The sequence below is a fragment of the Natrix helvetica genome (genome assembly GCF_964273705.1).
Source record: "Natrix helvetica genome assembly, chromosome: 1".
Classification (NCBI taxonomy): Eukaryota; Metazoa; Chordata; class Lepidosauria; order Squamata; family Natricidae; genus Natrix; species Natrix helvetica.
The window spans coordinates 354739013-354758756 of NC_138548.1; the positions used below are offsets into that span (position 1 = coordinate 354739013).

General features: G+C 43.3%; 2 protein-coding genes across 6 annotated transcripts in view; both read right to left on the reverse strand.

Annotated features, from left to right (window-relative positions):
- LOC309384250 (uncharacterized protein) overlaps window positions 1-12161 on the reverse strand; it is a 91249-nt gene extending 79088 nt beyond the window's left edge. Inside the window, exons 1-2 of one of the 2 annotated variants that reach the window (XR_014173985.1) lie at window positions 11559-12161; window positions 5005-8293 (exon numbers count right to left, since the gene is read on the reverse strand). The gene's annotated coding sequence lies outside the window, so the exon portion shown is untranslated. Of the gene's footprint in view, window positions 1-5004; window positions 8294-11558 lie in introns of those variants that run through there. The other variant, XM_081937505.1, reaches the window with a different exon arrangement.
- Window positions 12162-14506: 2345 nt separating this feature from the next.
- Window positions 14507-19744, reverse strand: part of LOC309384261 (uncharacterized protein) — a 38555-nt gene continuing 33317 nt past the window's right edge. For all 4 annotated transcript variants that reach the window (XM_081937534.1, XM_081937532.1, XM_081937533.1 and 1 more), the window contains exon 2: window positions 14507-18515. In XM_081937534.1, coding sequence (XP_081793660.1) covers window positions 16226-17944 — 1719 coding nt within the window. In that variant the 5' untranslated portion in view covers window positions 17945-18515 and the 3' untranslated portion in view covers window positions 14507-16225. The remainder of the gene's footprint in view (window positions 18516-19744) is intronic.

Consider the following 19744-nt stretch of genomic DNA (forward strand, 5'->3'; position numbering starts at 1 on the left):
AGTAATTAGGGAAAATTTGTTTCATGGAACTAAATAAAATAATTTTAAATTTTATTTGGCTGGGGAAAAAAGCTATGATAAAATTAAAATTACTACAGGACTCTAGAATTAAAGGAGGATTTGGTCTCCCAGATTGGGAGCTTTACTATCAGGCAGCAGCTGTAACATGGCTCAAAGAATGGATAGTACTTCAAAATAAAAGAATATTGGCTTTTTTTTGTAGGTGATATGGGTGGGTCATGATTTACAGCTGGGCTGGGATGCTTTTATCTGGGACGGAAAGAGTAAAGCCCATAAATATTTCCAGAGGCATCAGGTAAGAGGGGCCTTACTAGAAATATGGATGAAAATCAAAAGATGGATGAAAATATGGATGAAAATCAAAATCAAAAGAAACTTCTACACAAAAATTCCCAAATGGATATCAACCATGGAAGCAATTATCTACCCCAGTCTAATAGATCTAGGCAGGGGGTTGGACTAGAAGACCTCCAAGGTCCCTTCCAACTCTACTATTGTATTGTATTGTATTGTATTTGAATAGGATATTGACATATAAGGAGTTATTGGATAGGCAAGGAAAACTTAAAACAAATCAGGAGTTAAAATTACAGGGAACTGAATTAGGCTGGTGGCTGTACCTACAAATTCAAACAAGATACAAAAAGGACTTAGAACAATACGGATTTCAAAACAAACAACAAGAATTGGACAAAATAGTAACAGGAACAGAAGAAAAAATGATTACAATAACATATAATTGTCTCTTAAATTTCAAAATGGAGAAGGAAACCATGAAGGAAACAATGATAATTTGGGATAAAAACTTCAGGTATAATATTGAATTGGAGCACTGGGAAAAAGTATGGGGAAAAATTATTAATTGACAATGTCGGCATCCTATAAGGTAAACATTTACAAAATGTTTTATAGGTGGCATTTACCCCCGGCGAGATTGGCCAAAATGTTCCCAAATAGATCACCAAACTGTTGGAAATTTAACCACCAACAGGAGACCTTCTATCATATGTGGTGGACATGTCCGAAAGCCAAAGAATTCTAGACCAAAATTCAAAAATGGTTAGAAGAAATAATAGAACAAAAAAATGACATGAACCTGAGCTGTTCATTCTAGGAATAATAAAAAAGTATTAGTAAGGATGTCCAATATTTAATCCTTCATATAATCACTGCTGCCAGAATTTCATATGCCCAAAGTTGGAAACTAAAAACCACTCCATCAAATGCAGAAATCATAAAAAAGGTGTTAGAATGCTCAGAAATGGACAAACTACGAATGGAACTAAGAGAAAGAGAGGAAACAGAGTACTACAAAATATGGAACAGGTGGTATAACTGGCTTGAAAAGAGATGCAAAACCAATGCATAAGGAACACATAGCAAACACAATGAAAAGAGATGGCATGTATTTAGAAAGCAATCGAGTTGGAAATATTGTATATAGATGTGTATATTGGAGAAATGAGAAAGTAAACAAAGAAGAATATGTATAAAATAATAGAATGGAAAATGGAAAACCCGAAATCAGAAAAAACAAATACCGATAACATAAAGCTGTAAAAGTGTAATTGCAATTTTAATGTTTGGAAAATGTCAAATAAAAAATAATAATTTAAAAAAAGAGGAAATACCGTGCTTGCAACCTAGAAATGGAAGTGAAACAGCAACCCAGAAAAGACCAGAGGAACATCAGTCCGACCTTGTTGCCCAGAAAACATCAGATCCACTATAGAATAATTGAGTTGGGAGGGATCTTGGAGGTCTTCTAGTCCATCCCTTGTCCAGGCAGGAGACCCTATTCCATCCTGATCAAATGGCTGTCCAATCTCCTCTTAAAACCCTCCAGTGATGGGAGCACCCACAACCTCTGGAGGGAAGCCATTCCAAAAGAATCCACCTTCACTTGGAAGAGACTTTTCCAATCTTCCCACCAGGAGGAAAATTGCAGCCACCAGTTTCACAGCCTGCAGCACCAGTGGGCTTAAATTCGGGGAGGGAAGGAACCTGCAGCAGCAGCAGCTGAGATGCTTCAGCCCAGTTGCTTCTCTGCTTCCAGGCCGTGGAGAGAACCGAACAGCCTGAGTGGCTCCCAGATTTTCCTCCCACCTGCCCTCAATTCACCTTCCAGCTGCTGCTTCGATCCTTAGCACAAAAGCCGCTCTGCACACCAGCTCCCTCCTCTCATCAGTCATCCGGAAGAAGTTCCTCTGAGCTTCTCTTCTCCCCTCCTTTCTAGCAATGCGGTACTCAATGGTTTAAAACTCCCCTTTTTAAGCTCAAGCATGGATGGCACTAACCAGTTGATGGCTTTCTAGGGACAGATGTTGCCTGACCGCCATCTAGCGCCAGGAGGTGGAAAAACACGCGTGTCTAATCTCCACCCAGGCATTTGGAAGATGTTTTCAGTGATTACATGGTCCTTTTCGTCTCCTAGCAACCGACCTTTGCAACTGAGCCAAGTGAAATAGTGAAACGTGACGCTACTTAGCTTCGTTTTTGGTGCCTTTGGGTCAATCTTGATGCTTGCAGTATCCTTGGCAAGGGTTTTTGGAAGGGGTTTCCCCCCTTCGCTGCTTCCTAAGCTTGAGAGGACTGGCCAAAGTTGAACAGATGGTTTTGCCCTTCAGGTGGGATTGGAACTGAGCCTTTCCCTCTCTCTAACCTGGTTCCTTCACCACTACACCCAACTGGATCTTCTTCCTACCCACAAAATCTACCCATTAACCTGTTCCTGCTGCTCCAACAGCAAATTCAAAGCTGCAGCTTTCAAGATCAATCGATCAATCAATGACAATAGAGCTGGAAGGGACCCTGCAGGTCTTCGAGTCTAACCCCCTGCTCAAGCAGCATTTCAGAGAAGTGACTATCCAGTCCGTTCTTAAAAACCTGAAGTCATGAAGCACCCATAAGATCTGAAGGCAAAGCTGTTCTGCTGGTTTATTGTTCTCACTGTTAGGAAGTTTCTCCTTAATTCCAGGTTGCTTGTCTCCATTTGTTTCCATCCATTGTTCCTCGTCTTGCCTTCTGGTGCTTTGAAAATAAGTAGACCCCCTCTTCTTTGTGGCAACCCCTCAAATATTGGAACGCTGCTATCATGTAACCCCTAGTCCTTCTTTTCATTAGTCTAGACCCATGATGGTGAACCTATGCCACACATGCCAGAAATGGCACACAGAGTCATCTCTCCAGGCATGCAAGCCATCGCCCGTTGCTTCTTTTTATTGCTGTCACTCACTGTTGGCTCACATTTTAAGTAATTGTCCTCTAGGACTCCCAAGATCCCTCTCACAGTTACTGTCATTAAGCCAGGTTTCATATAGTTTGTACCTATACAATTGGTTTTTCTTGTCTAAGTGTACAACTTTAATTTTAAATCTTTTGAATATTATTTTGTTAGAGCCCACTGTTCAAATCTGTCAAGTCATTTTCGATCTTGACAATGTCTTCTGGGACGCTGGCAATTCCTTAGTGTTGTTTGCAAATTTGATGAGTTCCCCTTCTATCCCCTTTTTTATGAAGATTTTGATCAGTACTGGGCCTAAAATGCAACCTGAGGGTACCCCATTGCTTACTTCCCTCTGTTGAAAGAAATGTCCTTCTGGGTTCAGCTCCAAGTGGGGAAAAAGACACTCTCTAGGCTGCGTTTTGAATCCAGGTTTGATTGAGTTCTGATGCCATGTGGTGAGTTAGGTAAAGGGCCAATATTATCATGCCTTAATCCCATCCCCCTGGAGCTGAAGGGGAGAACTCTTTATTATGTAAAGGAACTGGCTTGGGCATCTTAATGGCCCATTGACTAAGAGGGGTGGGCAGGAAGCTTCAGGGAGATAATGTTTCTTCCTTTTCACATCCAGGGAAATATAATATTCTGCCTTTTCAATATTTCCTAGGATATTTCATTTTTCTGGGAGATGGATGGGCGATAACTTTCCACACCTCCATGTGGGTATAGTTCCATTGAGGACTACATGTTGAGTACTATTTGTCAGCCAGTAAGGAATCCATCCTGTGGTGATGCTGTCTATCCCAAATGTTTCTAGCTTGCCAAGAAGCAGCTTGTGATCTACTTTATCAAATGCTTTACTGAAATCTAAGTATACAATGTCCACAGCATTTCGCTGGTCCACTCTGTCAGAGTTTGCACAGCATGACTGCTATTTTGAGACAACCCAGGAGCAAAATACAGGACACAGAGGTATGCACACGCACATTCTAGACACAGCTAGGCAAGCAATCTCCAACTCTACAGCCTCACATGGCCTCCCTTATAAAGACAGCTTCTTAAAGTGGCAGTAAACCTGCTGGCTTGCTCTCATTTCATATCAGTTTACAGCTGGTCAGCTATTAAATCTTCATTACCCCAGTACACTCAGTTACTTTGTCAAAGAATTAAATAAGGTTTGTTTGGCATGATCTGTTTTTGATCAACCCATGTTGGCTACTGTTTATAACTTTTGTTTGCCTCTCCCAGTGAGGATCTCCGCAACATAACATGGGAAAGGAATGGGAGGGGCAGGAAACTGAGCTCCCAGACCACTTTTCTCCTTTCCTGCCTGCTCTCTAGGTGCAAGAGGAAAGCTCTCTGCATTTAACCCCTTCGCTGAAGCCGCTGCTGGGAGGGGGGTGACTGAGATGCCGCTGGAGAATGCCAGGTCCAGAGAGAGGCCTCACCCATATCACCTACAAAAAAAGCCAAGGGATGGAAACAAGCACCCAGATTTTTTTTTAATTGAAACTGAAAATCATTACGCTAGTAAAAGTGACTTGCCTGCGCTAATCCATAACAAATTAGGTGAAAATTAAAAATTAGGGGTGCATGGATGTTGAAGAGGGGCAGGGAAGACCTGCAGATGTCACTGGACTACAAGGCCCACCATCCTTCACCCATGCAATTCCTGGCTGGTGATGCTGCCATTTCCTCAATATCTAACCTTATAAAGCATGTCAGGAGTCATAGCAGAGCCTTTTCTAACCCATTGTATTAAAAGGTGCAGCTCCTGTAAGCCTCTTCACAAAATTTCTTAAGTCTGCAGTGGAGCAATTCGAGGCCTTCTGGTTTTTGCCACCAGACTTACAGGGTCTCTTCACAACCCTGCAGAGAATGCCTTGTACTGAGGAGGAGGAGGATCCATTTCCTAGCTTTCTCCTCCCGTTTTAAGGGTTTTCATTTTTCAACGTTGTTGTGCCCAAAAGACAAGCCATTCCCCCCTTTTTTACTGGTAGAATTATGCATCATCAAAGATATCTGTAAATCCTGGAGAGAGATTATACGTGTACAAATATATGTGGGTACTGTTGGAAGAAAAAATCAGATGCGGTTCTAAGGCAGGAGAAAGAAACTGGAAATAAAATGGAGGCTGATCGAAAAGGATTCTTGTTTATTCATGAGCAGAACCAATAATATCATGTAGTTCTGGGAAAGCTGAGAAAATGGCTGAATGAGTGGATGGAGCTTTAGGCTTCTGTGAATTTGAAGTATGAACTTCTCAGGATTGTGCAATGAAGGGGCTTTTGAGTATTTTGCGATTTCGAGGGTGGTGGGTTAATCCTATTATGTGCTAAAAGATCACCTCCTGTCCTTAGAATTTGGGTGGAGGAATAGAAATTTTAATCCCATCAATTGGTGTTGAAGGTCTTTTGTTTGTCCATTGTCTTCTCTTGCTTTCTCCTTATAGGAGGAGCCACAATCTGTAACTCCTATCCCTGGGAGATACTAGCTGGAGAATTCTGAGGCTGAAAATCCTTGGGGCACCCAGGGAGAAAAAGGCTGGGATTCCTGACACGTAGCATTTATATTATCTACCATCACAAAAATGCAAAAAAACACTTTCAAAAATATTTTTACTTACCTAATTGTCCAATTTCTACAAAAATAAATATCCAGCAACTTCTTATGCTGAAGGCCAGATAGCCATTATCAAAATAATATGTTCCAACTTTTTTCTTTCCACTTCCCCATCTAATACCATTACATATTTTCTTACAAAAAAAAAATCAGGCAAATTCCATTTAATTTAATCAATTTAAATAGTCAATTTCTCAGCTGGACTTACAATGGGACACTAGAAATGAAATTCAAGCCTTCTCTACATTCATCACTTGGGGCCGCATGTGGATTTTCCTGTCTGCGATAAGGGTGGAATATTTCCTGAAGCACCATCCACACTTGAAGCACTAAAATGGTTTCTCCCTTTTGTATATAAGAACATGATTTAGAAGGTTAACCCTAGTACTGAGATCTTTCCCATGGTCTGGACACTCGTATAGTTTCCCTCCTGTGTGAGTCCTCTGGTGTTTTACCAGACTGGAATTATTACTGAAACTTTTCCCACAGTCAGCACATTCAAATGGTTTCTCTCCTGTATGAGTCCTCTGGTGTTGAACTAAGCTGGAATTCTGACTGAAACTTTTCCCACAGTCAGGACATTCAAAAGGTTTCTCTCCTGTATGAGTCCTCTGGTGTTTCATCAGGTTGGAATTATTACTGAAACGTTTACTACAATCAGAACATTCAAAAGGTTTCTCTCCTGTGTGAATCCTCTGGTGCTGAACTAAGCTGGAATTCTGACTGAAACTTTTCCCACAGTCAGGACATTCAAAGGGTTTCTCTCCTGTATGAGTCCTCTGGTGTTGAACCAGGCTGGAATTATGACTGAAACATTTCCCACAGTCAAGACATTCAAAGGGTTTCTCTCCTGTGTGAGTCCTCTGGTGTTGAACCAGACTGGAATTCTGACTGAAACATTTTCCACAATGAGGACATTCAAAGGGTTTCTCTCCTGTGTGCGTCCTCTGGTGTTGAACCAGACTGGAATTCTGACTGAAACTTTTCCCACAATCAGGACATTCAAAGGGTTTCACTCCTGTGTGAGTCCTCTGGTGTTTAACCAGACTAGAATTCTGGCCGAAACATTTCCCACAATCAGGACATTCCAAGGGTTTCTCTCCTATGTGAATCCTCCGATGTTGAAACAGACTTGAACTATGACTGAAACTTTTCCAGTCTGAAAACTCATACTGTTTCCCTCCTGTATGAGTCCTCTGGTGTTTAACCAGGCTGGAATTCTGACTGAAACTTTTCCCACAGTCAGGACATTGAAAGGGTTTCACTCCTGTGTGAGTCCTCTGGTGTTGAACCAGGCTGGAATTCTGACTGAAACTTTTCCCACAATCAAGACATTCAAACGGTTTCTCTCCTGTGTGAATCCTCTGGTGGCCAATGAGGTTGGAATTTTGACTGAAACTTTTCCCACAGTCAGGACATTCAAAAGGTTTCTCGCCTGTGTGAATCCTCTGGTGGCCAATGAGGTTAGAATTCCGACTGAAACTTTTCCCACAGTGAGAACATTTAAAGGGTTTCTCTCCTGTGTGAATCCTCTGGTGGCCAATGAGGTTGGAATTTTGACTGAAACCTTTCCCACAGTCAGGGCATTTAAATGGTTTCTCTCCTGTGTGGGTCCTCTGGTGTTGAACCAGGCTGGAATTCTGAATGAAACATTTCCCACAGTCAGGACATTCAAATGGTTTCTCTCCTGTATGAGTCCTCTGGTGTGTCACCAGGTTGTAATTGTTACTGAAACATTTCCCACAATCAGGACATTCAAACAGTTTCTCCTTGGTGTGAGTCCACGTTGCCATGCTCACTAAAGCATTTACTGCATTGGGAGCACTTGTAAGGCTTCTCTCCTGTGTGGGTCCTTCCATGTTCCACAATGGAGTTGTTATGACTAAAGATTTTGCCACATTCAGAGTGTTTGCATCGGTTTTCTCCAGCCTGGATCCTATCAGACATAATCAGCTGTGATTTGCAAGTTGCATCCTTCCCACAACGGAACGTCCATGGAGCTCTACCACAACTAATATTCCTGAGAAGGTCAAAAATATGGATGGTCCCTTATTTGGTGATATTTTGTTTCAAGCCGTTTTCTTCCTCCCAGAGCAAGGCCTGCCACATTGTCTGCTCTACGCGGTTTTCCAATTGTCTTTTTCCTCCCCAGTAACTTCCAGATATTTCCCCCTTTTGCTGGATGGAAAAATTATCTCCCTTGACCATTCATGTAATATATGCTTGAATTCACACTCTACATTCCCAGCTAGAAATCTCTTCTTGACTTTCTTTCATTTCTCTCTCACCTGCTGATAAAGGTGAAGAATTGTGTGGCTCTGTGAAGGAAATGGAAACTATTTTGATTTCTGGACTGACTTGCTTAGCTGTTCAAGGTTGCTTGTTATCCTCAGTTGTCCCGAGTGCTCTTATTGCCATCCTCTTTGTCTATAAGATTAAAATAAAAGTATATTTAATGTTGCATAAAATGGTTGCATTTTGTGATGCAGTGAGAAAAAAAGAAAAAAGTTTACGTTACAATGAAAAAGCAAACATGCCACAATGCTCCAATAAGCTCTTGCATTAATCATGATTCATTTGACACATGGAAGCCTACCCAAGTTCGAATATATCCATTCAATGACAAAATTCGCTTGTTCACTGCGTCAATCACAATTTCTTCGTAGTGCTGAGGGTTGTTTTCAAATACAATCAAGTGAAAAAAAAACATCATCTTTGATTTCTATGGTTTATTTATCAGGGTATCATAAATATTATCGCAACTGAAGGTGAAACTGCTTCTTGTTTTGTTGGTATTTACTTTGAAAAACCTGCTTTTGGTAATGTATTGTATATTATTATTATTTTGAATCCTTCTGAATCAGTTACTGTGCTTTCTGAATGTGATTGCTGCTGCAAACTCTGACCAGCCAGGTCAGCTTCAGCACTTATTGCAGCCTGATTCAGCACAGCTGATTGGCAGGTGGATCGGACTGCCGGAATTGCCCCAATCAGCTGTTCCAGGCTGCAGGGATTGCCAAAGACCATTGCTGCCTCCATACCTTGCATTTTTGGCTTCTGGTGGGGGTGGATGGGGCTACATTTGGAAGACTCTCTTACAGAGAGAGTAAGAGTGTCTTCCGGACAGAGTCTTCCAGCAGCCAGCCCACAACTAAAGAGCGCACTCCTAGAGCGGCCGCTGCTGGAAGACTCGGCAGCCGAGTTTTGGAGTTTGGAACCGGAGAAGACATTATGCTCGGAATGCGGCGGTGGCAGCGGCTGCTGCAGGGATAGTTGGGCCCGGACATGTTGAGGCTAGGAGGCATGCCTGTTGGGGGCGGAACAGGCACTCGCACAACCCTCTTCTCCAGCAGGGCAAAGCTCCATGCACTGACCTAGGGGCTATCCCTAATGTGCCAAGCCGCGGGAGCTGGGGAGCGGGCAGAGCGCCACGTGGCTTGGCGCCTTAGGGATACCCCCTAGGTCAGTGAATGGTGCTCTGCCCGGTTGGAGAGGGGGTTTGCCGGGTGGTTGCTCATGAGCTTGGTCACCTCATGGCTGCTTCGTCCCTGAGGCTGTGTCTGGCTCTTCAGGAGCCAGTTCGCAAGGGAGCAGATGCCCAGCACCCCAAAACAATAAGCCCTCCCCTATAATAAGCCCAAGGTCATATTTTGTAAGTAAAAAGAAAATAAGACCCTGTCGTATTTTCGGGGAAACATGGTATGAACATTAAGAGAGAAGTAAAAACACACACCGACAATATGGAGATAATCCATGTCTTTCAAGGCTGAAAAATATCTCAAAATGCAACTTTCTGTGCTAATGTAAAAGCAACTTTCTGTGCTAATGTAAACCAGGAATCTGATGAATTTAATTATTGCTCATATGTTGAGATGGCAAGGTTGAGGTTCAGGCCTCAAGAGGCTTCAGAGGCCATGAAAAATGTCACAGGAAACCTCTAGGTTAGGCATGTGACCAAAACCATAGAAGACATGCTCAACTATTTCTATAATTTCTTTAATTTCTATATTTCTATAACTTGTTTGTCATGTGCCAGTTGCCTCTTATCTGTAGTGCTACTTCCCTATTCCCTCAGGTTTGGCCCCTGGAAGCCTCTGCTCTCCTATTCCCTTGTCACTCTCAGGTTTGGCCCCCGGAAGCCTCTGCTCCCCTATTCCTTTATCTCCCTCAGGTTTGGCCCACGGAAGCCTCTGCTCTCCTATCCCCTTGTCTCCCTCAGGTTTGGCCCACAGAAGCCCCTGCTCTCCTATTCCCTTGTCTCCCTCAGGTTTGGCCCACAGAAGCCTCTGCTCTCTTATCCCTTTGTCACCCTCAGGTTTGGCCCCCGGAAGCCTCTGCTCCCCTATTCCTTTATCTCCCTCAGGTTTGGCCCACGGAAGGCTCTGCTCTCCTATTCCCTTGTCTGCCTCAGGTTTGGCCCCCGGAAGCCTCTGCTCCCCTATTCCCTTATCTCCCTCAGGTTTGGCCCACGGAAGGCTCTGCTCTCCTATCCCCTTGTCTGCCTCAGGTTTGGCCCACGGAAGCCTCTGCTCTCTTATTCCCTTGTCTCCCTCAGGTTTGGCCCACAGAAGCCTCTGCTCTCCTATCCCATTGTCTGCCTCAGGTTTGGCCCACAGAAGCCTCTGCTCTCCTATCCCCTTGTCTGCCTCAGGTTTGGCCCACAGAAGCCTCTGCTCTCCTATCCCCTTGTCTGCCTCAGGTTTGGCCCACAGAAGCCTCTGCTCTCCTATCCCATTGTCTGCCTCAGGTTTGGCCCACAGAAGCCTCTGCTCTCCTATCCCCTTGTCTCCCTCAGGTTTGGCCCACATAAGCCTCTGGTCTCTTATTCCCTTGTCTGCCTCAGGTTTGGCCCACGGAAGCCTCTGCTCCCCTATTCTCTTGTCTCCCCTTTTTCCCTTGGTCTCACCTCCTCTCTCCCTGCTTCCCGCTCCTTTTCTTCTGTCCCGTTTTTTCTCAGCCAAGCCCCTCCTCTCTTCTCTTTCACTCCCTCTATCTCATCCCAAACCTCCTTTTATTTCCTCCTGCCCCCTGCTACATATGTAAGGAAGTGGAAGTTAAGAAATGCATAAATATCTTTGTTGCACTATGCTCTGGGTTCTTTCCTTCTTAGGAGGATGAATAAATGCATTGGCTTATAAACAGCCACACACTTGGATTCTGCCTTGTATTACACTGAGCCACACCTGTCATTCACAGTTATGTCATGGTAAGGTTGGTGTCAAATACATTTTATAAATAAATGAATAAACAAACTTGCACCAATAGGAAACACGTTGCTTGTTAGCTAGACATGGAAGTAAAACCCAGAAAAATTTCATAAGAGAATAATTGAGTTGGGAGGGATCTTGGTGGTCTTCTAGTCCATACCCTGTTCAGGCACGAGCCCCTATTCCATCCTGAACAAATAGCTTTCCAATCTCTTAAAACCCTCCAGCGATGGGACAACCCACAACCTCTGGAGGGGAATCCACCTTAATTTAAAAGACACTTTTTCAATCTTCCCACCAGAAGGAAAATTGCAGCCACCAGTTTCACATTGTTAAGCACCGGTGGGCTTAAATTTGGGGAAGGAAGGAACCTGCAGCAGCAGCTGAGATGCTTCAGCCCAGTTGCTTCTCTGCTTCCAGGCTGTGGAGGGAACCGAACAGCCCGACTTGCTCCAGGACTCTCCTCCCACCTGCCCTCAACTCACCTTTCGGCTTCTGCTTCGACCATGGGAAGAGCAGAAGAGCCGCTCTTGCACACCACCTTACTCCCATGAGCCATCCGGAAGAGGAAGTTCCTCTATCCTTCTCCTCTCCTCCCATCCTTTCTAGCAATGCAGTGTTGATGGCTTTCTAGGCACAGATGTTGTTTGATCGCCATCTAGCGGCCTGAAGTGGAGGAACATGCTTGTCCAGGCTCCTCGAAGTCGTTTGGAACAGGGTTCTCCAACCATGACATGTTTAAAAATTGTGGACTTCAACTCCCAGAATTCCTTTGCTTTACTGCTTTGCTGGCTGAGGAATTATGGGAGTTGAAGTAATATATGGCAGCAGGTCCTTTGCAACTGAGCCAAGTAAAATAGCGAAATTTGACACTACATAGCTCCATTTTAGTCCCTTTGGGTTAGTCTTGATGCCTGGTCTTGCAGTTTCCTTGGCAAGGGTTTTTGGAAGGGGTTTCCCCCCTTCCCTGCTTTCTAAGCTTGAGAGGACTGACCAACGTTGCACAGATGGTTGTGCTCTTCAGTTAGGACTGGAACTGAGCGTTTCTCTGTCTCTAACCTGGTGCCTTTACCACTACACCAAACTGGATCTTCTTCCTCTCCACGAAATCTACCCATTGACCTGTTCCTGCTGCTCCAATATCATATTAAAGGATGCAGCTTTCAATTAATTAGAATAGATCTGGAAGGGGCCTTGGAGGTCTTGACTCCAACCCCTGATCAAGCAGGAGACCCTAAGTTGCTTCTATCATTAGTTTCCATCCATTGTTCCTTGTCTTGCCTCCTGGTGCTTTGGAAAATAAGTTGACCCTCTCTTCTTTATGGCAGCCACTCAAATATTGGAATACTGCTATCATGTCTCCCCTTGTTCTTCTTTTCATTAGACTAGACATATCCAATTCCTGTAACCGTTCTTCCAGTGTTTTAGACTCCAGCCCCCTAGTCATCTTTCTTGCTCTTCTCTGCACACTTTCCAGAGTCAGATGGTTTTTCTTGTCTAAGTGTAAAATTTTACACCGCTTACATCCCTCCATGTGAGTGTAGTTCCACCAAGGACTACATGTTGAGTACCATTTGGCAGCTAGTTAGGAAGAACGGCAGAACATTCAAATGCAATGGTCGAACAATACATCCGTTATGTGGATTACCAACAGAACAACTGATCAGACCTGCTACTCTTTGCCGAAGTGGCGTATAACAATGCTGTCCATTGTAGCACTGGATTAACTCCTTTCCAAATTACCAGTGGCATGGAATTTGTCCTCATGACTGAGCTGCCCAGAGAGCCCCCCTCCTCAATGTCTTTGACAGACTGGATGGACTCTCAAAATGGGGTGGGAGAATAACAAGAAAGCCCTGGTAGACGCAGCGTAAGAATATAAAAAACAAGCAGGCAAGCACCTCTCACTACAACCCCCTTCTGTGTGCGAGATAAAGTTTTTCTATCGACCAAATGCATACGGTTGAGGATGCCTAGCAAGAAATTGGGATCTAAGTTTTTAGTTTCCTTCCCAATAATAAAAATAACTAACCCAGTGACAGTTCAGCTCTGCCTTCCCCGAATTCTACGGAAAATACACCCAGTTTTCCATTGTAGCTTGCTGAAACCTGCAATTGGGTCTAGTTTTGGGACCTCAGACCTAACCACTCTCTCCTATAGTAGTACAAGGAGAGACACATTACAAAGTGAAAAAAATACTAGACCCTAGATTATATAGAGGTCATTTACAATTATGCATTGGAAGGGGTACACTATGTCGCAAGCTACATGGGTAAAGAGTTGGAATGATAGATTAGTGTTGTGGCCCAGCAAGATCCGGTTGAGCTGCTGATGGACTCGGATAGCGAGGGATCATTTGAGTCTGCTCTGGACCATGTGGAGGACACTGTACAGGGTTCAGATTCAGAGCAGGGACCAGAGGGGCTGGTTGGCCACTAGGAGGCACCTGAGGCATGGAGCAGTGGGGAGGATCAAAGGCAGTTAGTCCCTGATGCTAGAGTGAGAAGGGCTGAGAAATAAAAGCAGCAACTATGTAGGCAGACTCATAGAAGAAAATTCAGCACAAGTGGTTGTGGATTGGCCCCTCCTAAGAGAGCTTATAGGTGAGGCATTGGGAGGGGACATTTGCAGGAAACAACCATTCGAAATTAGCAGTGAAGAAAATCTATGTCTTCTAGCCGTGTTTGATCGTTGGGAATATCTGAGTTGTTTTTCTTGTACGTGAGTTATCTGGGCCCTCAGCCAAAGGGTTTGTTATCTTGGCAATTAAACAGTGGCAAACAGCCAAGCCTGTGTTCTGGTTTGTTCACAGGCATGGAGAGAGAGGGGGTCAGAACAGATTAGCTAAGCAATTCCATGACAAATTTCCAGATAAACCAAAGGGTCCCCGGGGGGAGGTGGTGATTAGTTGTGCAATGTTAATCCCCTGCATTAGTCTCTTTACAGAACACACTTGTCTTCTGAAGAGAGGTTGCCTGTCAGACCTGAAAGCCATCTTTTACTTTTTGGATTTCAGGTCTGCCACACTTTCTAACGTGGGAAAATGGGAGGGGGTATTGTACAGAGTATTGGGGGTGTGTAGCCATAACAACATTCTTTCTCAGAAAGTCAAGGTCGCTTTATCCCTGCACCTGGATGGATCTGGATCGGAGGAATCTTTCTTTGTGGCAATGAAGGATTGGGCCATGTGATAGACTTGTGGGTGTGGGGCAGGGTCTGGAACTTTCAACTGGGTGGAAAAACCTGGAAGCTTTCAGATTCGGGTTTTCGTAGATATGCCAACATGACATGTCTAATAAAATGGAACTTTGTGGAAACTCAAGCCTCGGAGTTTTATTTCATTGGGGGTGTTTCTTGGAACCCTGACAGCAACAAGGTCAGCCAATGAATAGGCATAGCAACTAAATCAGCCAATGAGGGCTGTTTAGAAACTGAAACAGTATTTGCTGGTGACAGCTAGGTGCCTGGGCGTGGCTTAGTCCAACTGTTCTGTACTAAAGCTACAAGTCTGTGCTGAGAAACGAAACGAAACTAGCCTGCTCTGCTGAATTGAAACTGAAATACAATCTCTCCTCTCTACCACAATGAAGAATCACTCTTGGTATTGTATATATTACTTATCTGTTATATTATATATAAAGAGAAGTTAATGAATCCTACTGAATCAGTTACATGTGTGTGCTTTCTGGATTTGATTTCTGCAACAAACACGGTGAATTAGAGGTGGAGCTCTCGCTTCACAATCAGGAGGCTATGAGTTTGATCCTAGATAGAGGCAGATATTTCTCTCTCTTTGGGCATAATGCGAATATATCTGCTGCGAACTCAGCATAGGCAACAGGAAGAGAATCCAGCCAGTAAACACTCAGTTCCATTCAGTTGTCCTAACACCACCCCGCAATGCCTACATACACACACATTCAATTTTAAATTTTATAAATTTTGCACATGTTTAAATTCTAAATCACTTGGAATGAAGATTATGACCAAGAGACTCTTGGTTTCTTTACACAACTGGCCTGGTCCTGGTTGTTGGATGTCCGTGAAAGGTATCACATGTTTGTGACATATTAAAAAAGATTGTAACCTGTCTTTTTGAATGGTGTTGGTGAAAGAAAGAATCTTGGAATTCTTTGGCGTCTTCTAAGCCCAGCAAAATCAGGACAATTCATCTGCATATTTGAAGGATACAGTTCTGAAAAAAATTAAGGAGCCATGGCAAAGAAGTGAAAGAACAGGAAATGTCTCCCATGTGTTGGGAAGAGGGCTTTGCATTACCATGTTCTTAATGTTTACAGAAATGCTGACACTTTATTTTTCTTTCTCAAAAGCTGTCCATGATTCTTATGCAATGCAGTTTTAGAAATGAAACATTATCTACTATACAATTTTCCGCCCACATCTCCCCACCAACAGGGGAGCGCCACAAAGGTATCAGTCCCTTAGTGGTGCTCTCAACCCCCAGCTGTCAAAGTCTAACAAGGAGGCCCCTAAAAACAGAGGAGATCAAAGCAGTAGTTGTGAATAAACCTGGAGGTCCTGTGCACAAAACCACAGTCCCTTTTCTCCTCAACTCTTCTCCATGAAGGTCACTTGCAAGGCACAACAGCCTTCACACCTGAAATTTTACACTGGTTTTATCGCTGCCCCAAACTCCCCCAATATATTTGCTATTCATATCTTGACACAATCTGAACAGAAATGCTTGGTGCACTGAATTCCTGAAACTGCTCTGAAAAGATAAATGTTGAGCCCCCTCTACTTCTCTTCTCTCATTTTCTCCTTATATGAGGAGCCACAATCTGTAACTATAGTCTGTGTTCCTATCCCCAAGAAATGCTGGCTGGAGAATTCTGAGGCTGAACATCTTGAGGTAAGCAAGGAAGAAAAAGGCTGGGACTCTGTACGTAACATTTCTATCATCTACCATGATAAAAATGCAAAGAATACTCCCAAAATGTTTTCAAATAATTGCACAATTTCTGCAAAACTAAATGCAGGTGATCAAACTAATACGTTCCAATTTCTTCTTTTCTCCTTCTCATCTAGTATCATTACATATTTGCCTACAAAAAATCAGGCAAATTCTTTGTAGTCAAATTAAATAGTCAGTTTCTCAGCTGGACTTACAATGGGACATTAAAAATGAAATTTAAGCCTTCTCTACACTCATCACTTTGGGCCTCAGGTGGATTTTCTTGTGTGCGATAAGGCTGGAATGTTGCCTGAACCACCGTCCACATTCGGGGCACTTAAATGGTTTCTCCCCTGTGTGTATAAGCATATGATTTATAAGGTTACACCTAGTGCTGAAATCTTTCCCACAGTCTGGACACTCGTATGGTTTCTCTCCTGTGTGAGTCCTCTGGTGTGTCACCAAGCTGGAATTGTGACTAAAACTTTTCCCACAATCAGGACATTTAAAAGGTTTTTCTCCTGTGTGAGTCCTCTGGTGTATCACAAGCTGGGAACTCTGAGAGAAACTTTTCCCACAATAAGGACATTCAAAGGGTTTCTCTCCTGTGTGAATCCTCTTGTGGCTACTGAGGTGGGAACGCTTACTGAAATTTTTCCCACAATCAGGACACTGAAAGGGTTTCTCTCCTGTATGAATCCTCTTGTGGCTACTGAGGTAGGAACTCTTACTGAAACTTTTCCCACAATCAGGACATTGAAAGGGTTTCTCTCCTGTATGAATCCTCTGGTGTGTTACCATATAGTAATTCTGACTAAACCTTTTCCCACAATAAGGACATTCAAAGGGTTTCTCTCCTGTATGAATCCTTTGGTGGCTAATAAGGTGGGAATTCTGGCTGAAACATTTCCCACAATCAGAACATTTAAAGGGTTTCTCTCCTGTGTGAATCCTCTGGTGGTCAATGAAGTAGGAATTTCTAATGAAACTTTTCCCACAATCAGGACATTCAAACGATTTCTTTCCTGTGTGTGTCCTCTGGTGTATCACAAGGCTGGACCTGGTATTGAAACTTTTCTCACAATCAGGACATTCAAAGGGTTTCTCTCCTGTGTGAGTCCTCTGGTGTATCACAAGGCTGGACCTGGCACTGAAACATTTCCCACAATCAGGACATTCAAAGGGTTTCTCACGTGTGTGAGTTCTCTGGTGTATCACCAGGCTGAAATTCTTACTGAAACGTTTCCCACAAACAGGACATTCAAACGGTTTCTCTCCTGTGTGAGTTCTCTGGTGTATCACAAGGCTGGACCTGGCACTGAAACTTTTCCCACAATCAGGACATTCAAAGGGTTTCTCACGCGTGTGAGTTCTCTGGTGTATCACCAGGCTGGAATTCTGACTGAAACGTTTCCCACAAACAAGACATTCAAATGGTTTTTCTCCTGTGTGAATCCTCTGGTGTTTCACCAGGCTGGAATTGGTACTGAAACTTTTCTCACAATCAGGACATCTAAAGGGTTTCTCGCCTGTGTGAGTTCTCTGGTGTATCACCAGGCTGGAATTCTGACTAAAACCTTTCCCACAAACAGGACATTCAAAGGGTTTTTCTCCTGTGTGAGTCCTCTGATGTTTCACCAGGCTGGAATTGGTACTGAAACTTTTCTCACAATCAGGACATTCAAATGGTTTCTCTCCTGTGTGAGTTCCTTGGTGTGCAACAAGGGGAGAATTCCAACTGAAACTATTCCCACACTCAAGACATTTACAGAGTTTCTCGCCAGTGGGAAAGCTCTTGTATGTCACTATGGTGGAATTGTTACTGAAGCTTTTCCCACAATCAGGACATTCAAACGGTTCCTCCTTGGTGTGAGTCCACATTGCCATGCTCGTCCACAATGCCATGACTGCATTGGGAGCATCTGTAGAGCTTCTCTCTTGTGTGGGTCCTTCCATGATGCACAATGGAGTTGTTCTGACCAATGTTTGGCCACTTTCAGAGTATTTGTACGATTTCTCTTAAGGCTGGATCCTCTCATGCATAATCAGCTGTGATTTTTGTAAGTTGTATCTTTCCCACAACAGGTACGTCCGTGGAGCTTTTCCACAACCAATATTCTTAGGAGGTCAAAAATACGGATGGTCCCTTATTTTGTGGTATTTTGTTTCAAGCCGTTTTCTTCCTCCCAGAGCAAGGACTGCCACACTGTCTGCTCTATGTGGTTTTCGAATTGTCCTTTTCCTCCCCAGTAACTTCCAGATATTTCCCTCTTTTGCTGGATGGAAAAATAATCTCCCTTGACTTTTCAAGTAAGGTATGCTTGAATTTCACACTCTACTTTTCCCAGCTAGAAATCTCTTCTTGATTTTCTCTAGTTTCTCTCTCACCCGTTGAGGAAGGTGAAGAAAAGTGTGGCTCTCCGAAGGAAATGAAAAATATTTTGATTTCTGGATTGTCTTGCTTTGCGGTTCAAGGTTGCTTGTTATCCTCAGTTGTCCAGAGTGCTCTTATTGCCATCCTCTTTGTCTATAAGATTCAGATAAAAGGGTATCTTTAAATGTGCATAAAATGGTTACAGAAGATGAGGGGAAAACATTTACATTACAATGAAAAAGCAAATATGCCACAATGCTTCAATAAGCTTTTACATTAATCATTGATGAGACATGGAAGACTACCCAGATTCAAGTATGAATATTCATTCAATTATAAAATTCACTTGTTGACTGGATCAATCACAAATTCCTAGCCGAGTAAAGGGTTGTTTTCAAATACAGTCAAGAGGAAAAAAAGTACACCCTCTTTGATATCTTTGGTTTTACTTATCAGGACATTAAAATATCACCGGAACGGAAAAGAATAATAGAATTTGAAAGGATCTTAGAAATCTTCTAATCCAGCCTCTTTTCAATCAGGAGACCCTAAACCAGGGGTCAGCAACACCCGGGAGTCACATGTGGCTCTTTTATCTCTCTGCTGCAGCTCCCTGTTGCCAGAAATTGTGATGCCAAAATTGCACCACAATTTTGAGAGGAGCTTCAGGTTTGGGGGGGGGGGGCAGGCTGCGCCAGGAGAAGACTATGGCAAGAGGTGGGTTTTCCAGTCAGCTCCACAATTGATAGGACTTTCAGTTAGGACAGGTACCGTGTTTCTCTGAAAATAAGACAGGGTCTTATTTTCTTTTGACCGCTGAAATAAGCGGCTTATTTTCAGGGAAACAGGGTAGAGAAAAAAGGACCCTGTGCTAGGAGGAGACTCTATGGTGGGGAAAACAGACTTCCGGTCGGTTCCAGAATTCCACAGAAGGCTTCCAGTTAGGAGCTTTGTGGTTCTTTGAGTATTTAAGGTTGCAGACCCCAGCCTTAAACTATCTCAAATAAGAGGCTGTCTCGTCTCTTCTGAAAAGTCTCCAATGATATAGAACCACAACTTCTGAAGGTAAGCCATTCTGCTGGTTACTTGTTCTCACCATTATGAAATTTCTCACTGCTTCATAAAGAGGCGAAGTAGCGACCACGTACTGCTAATAAATTGCCCTTGATCAATTGATCATCAGCAAGTATAACTAAATCTATAACAGCTGAAATTGTAGGAGTTTCCTGGTCTCTGGCATTGAGGTGTGTGTTAACACAATACCAAAGAGTAAAGACATCAGCAATAATCTTAAGAGAAGAAATTGTTGCTGCCCATCAACTTGTGAAGGTTTAAAAGGCCATTTCCAAACAATTTAAAATCCATATTCTACATTGAGGAAG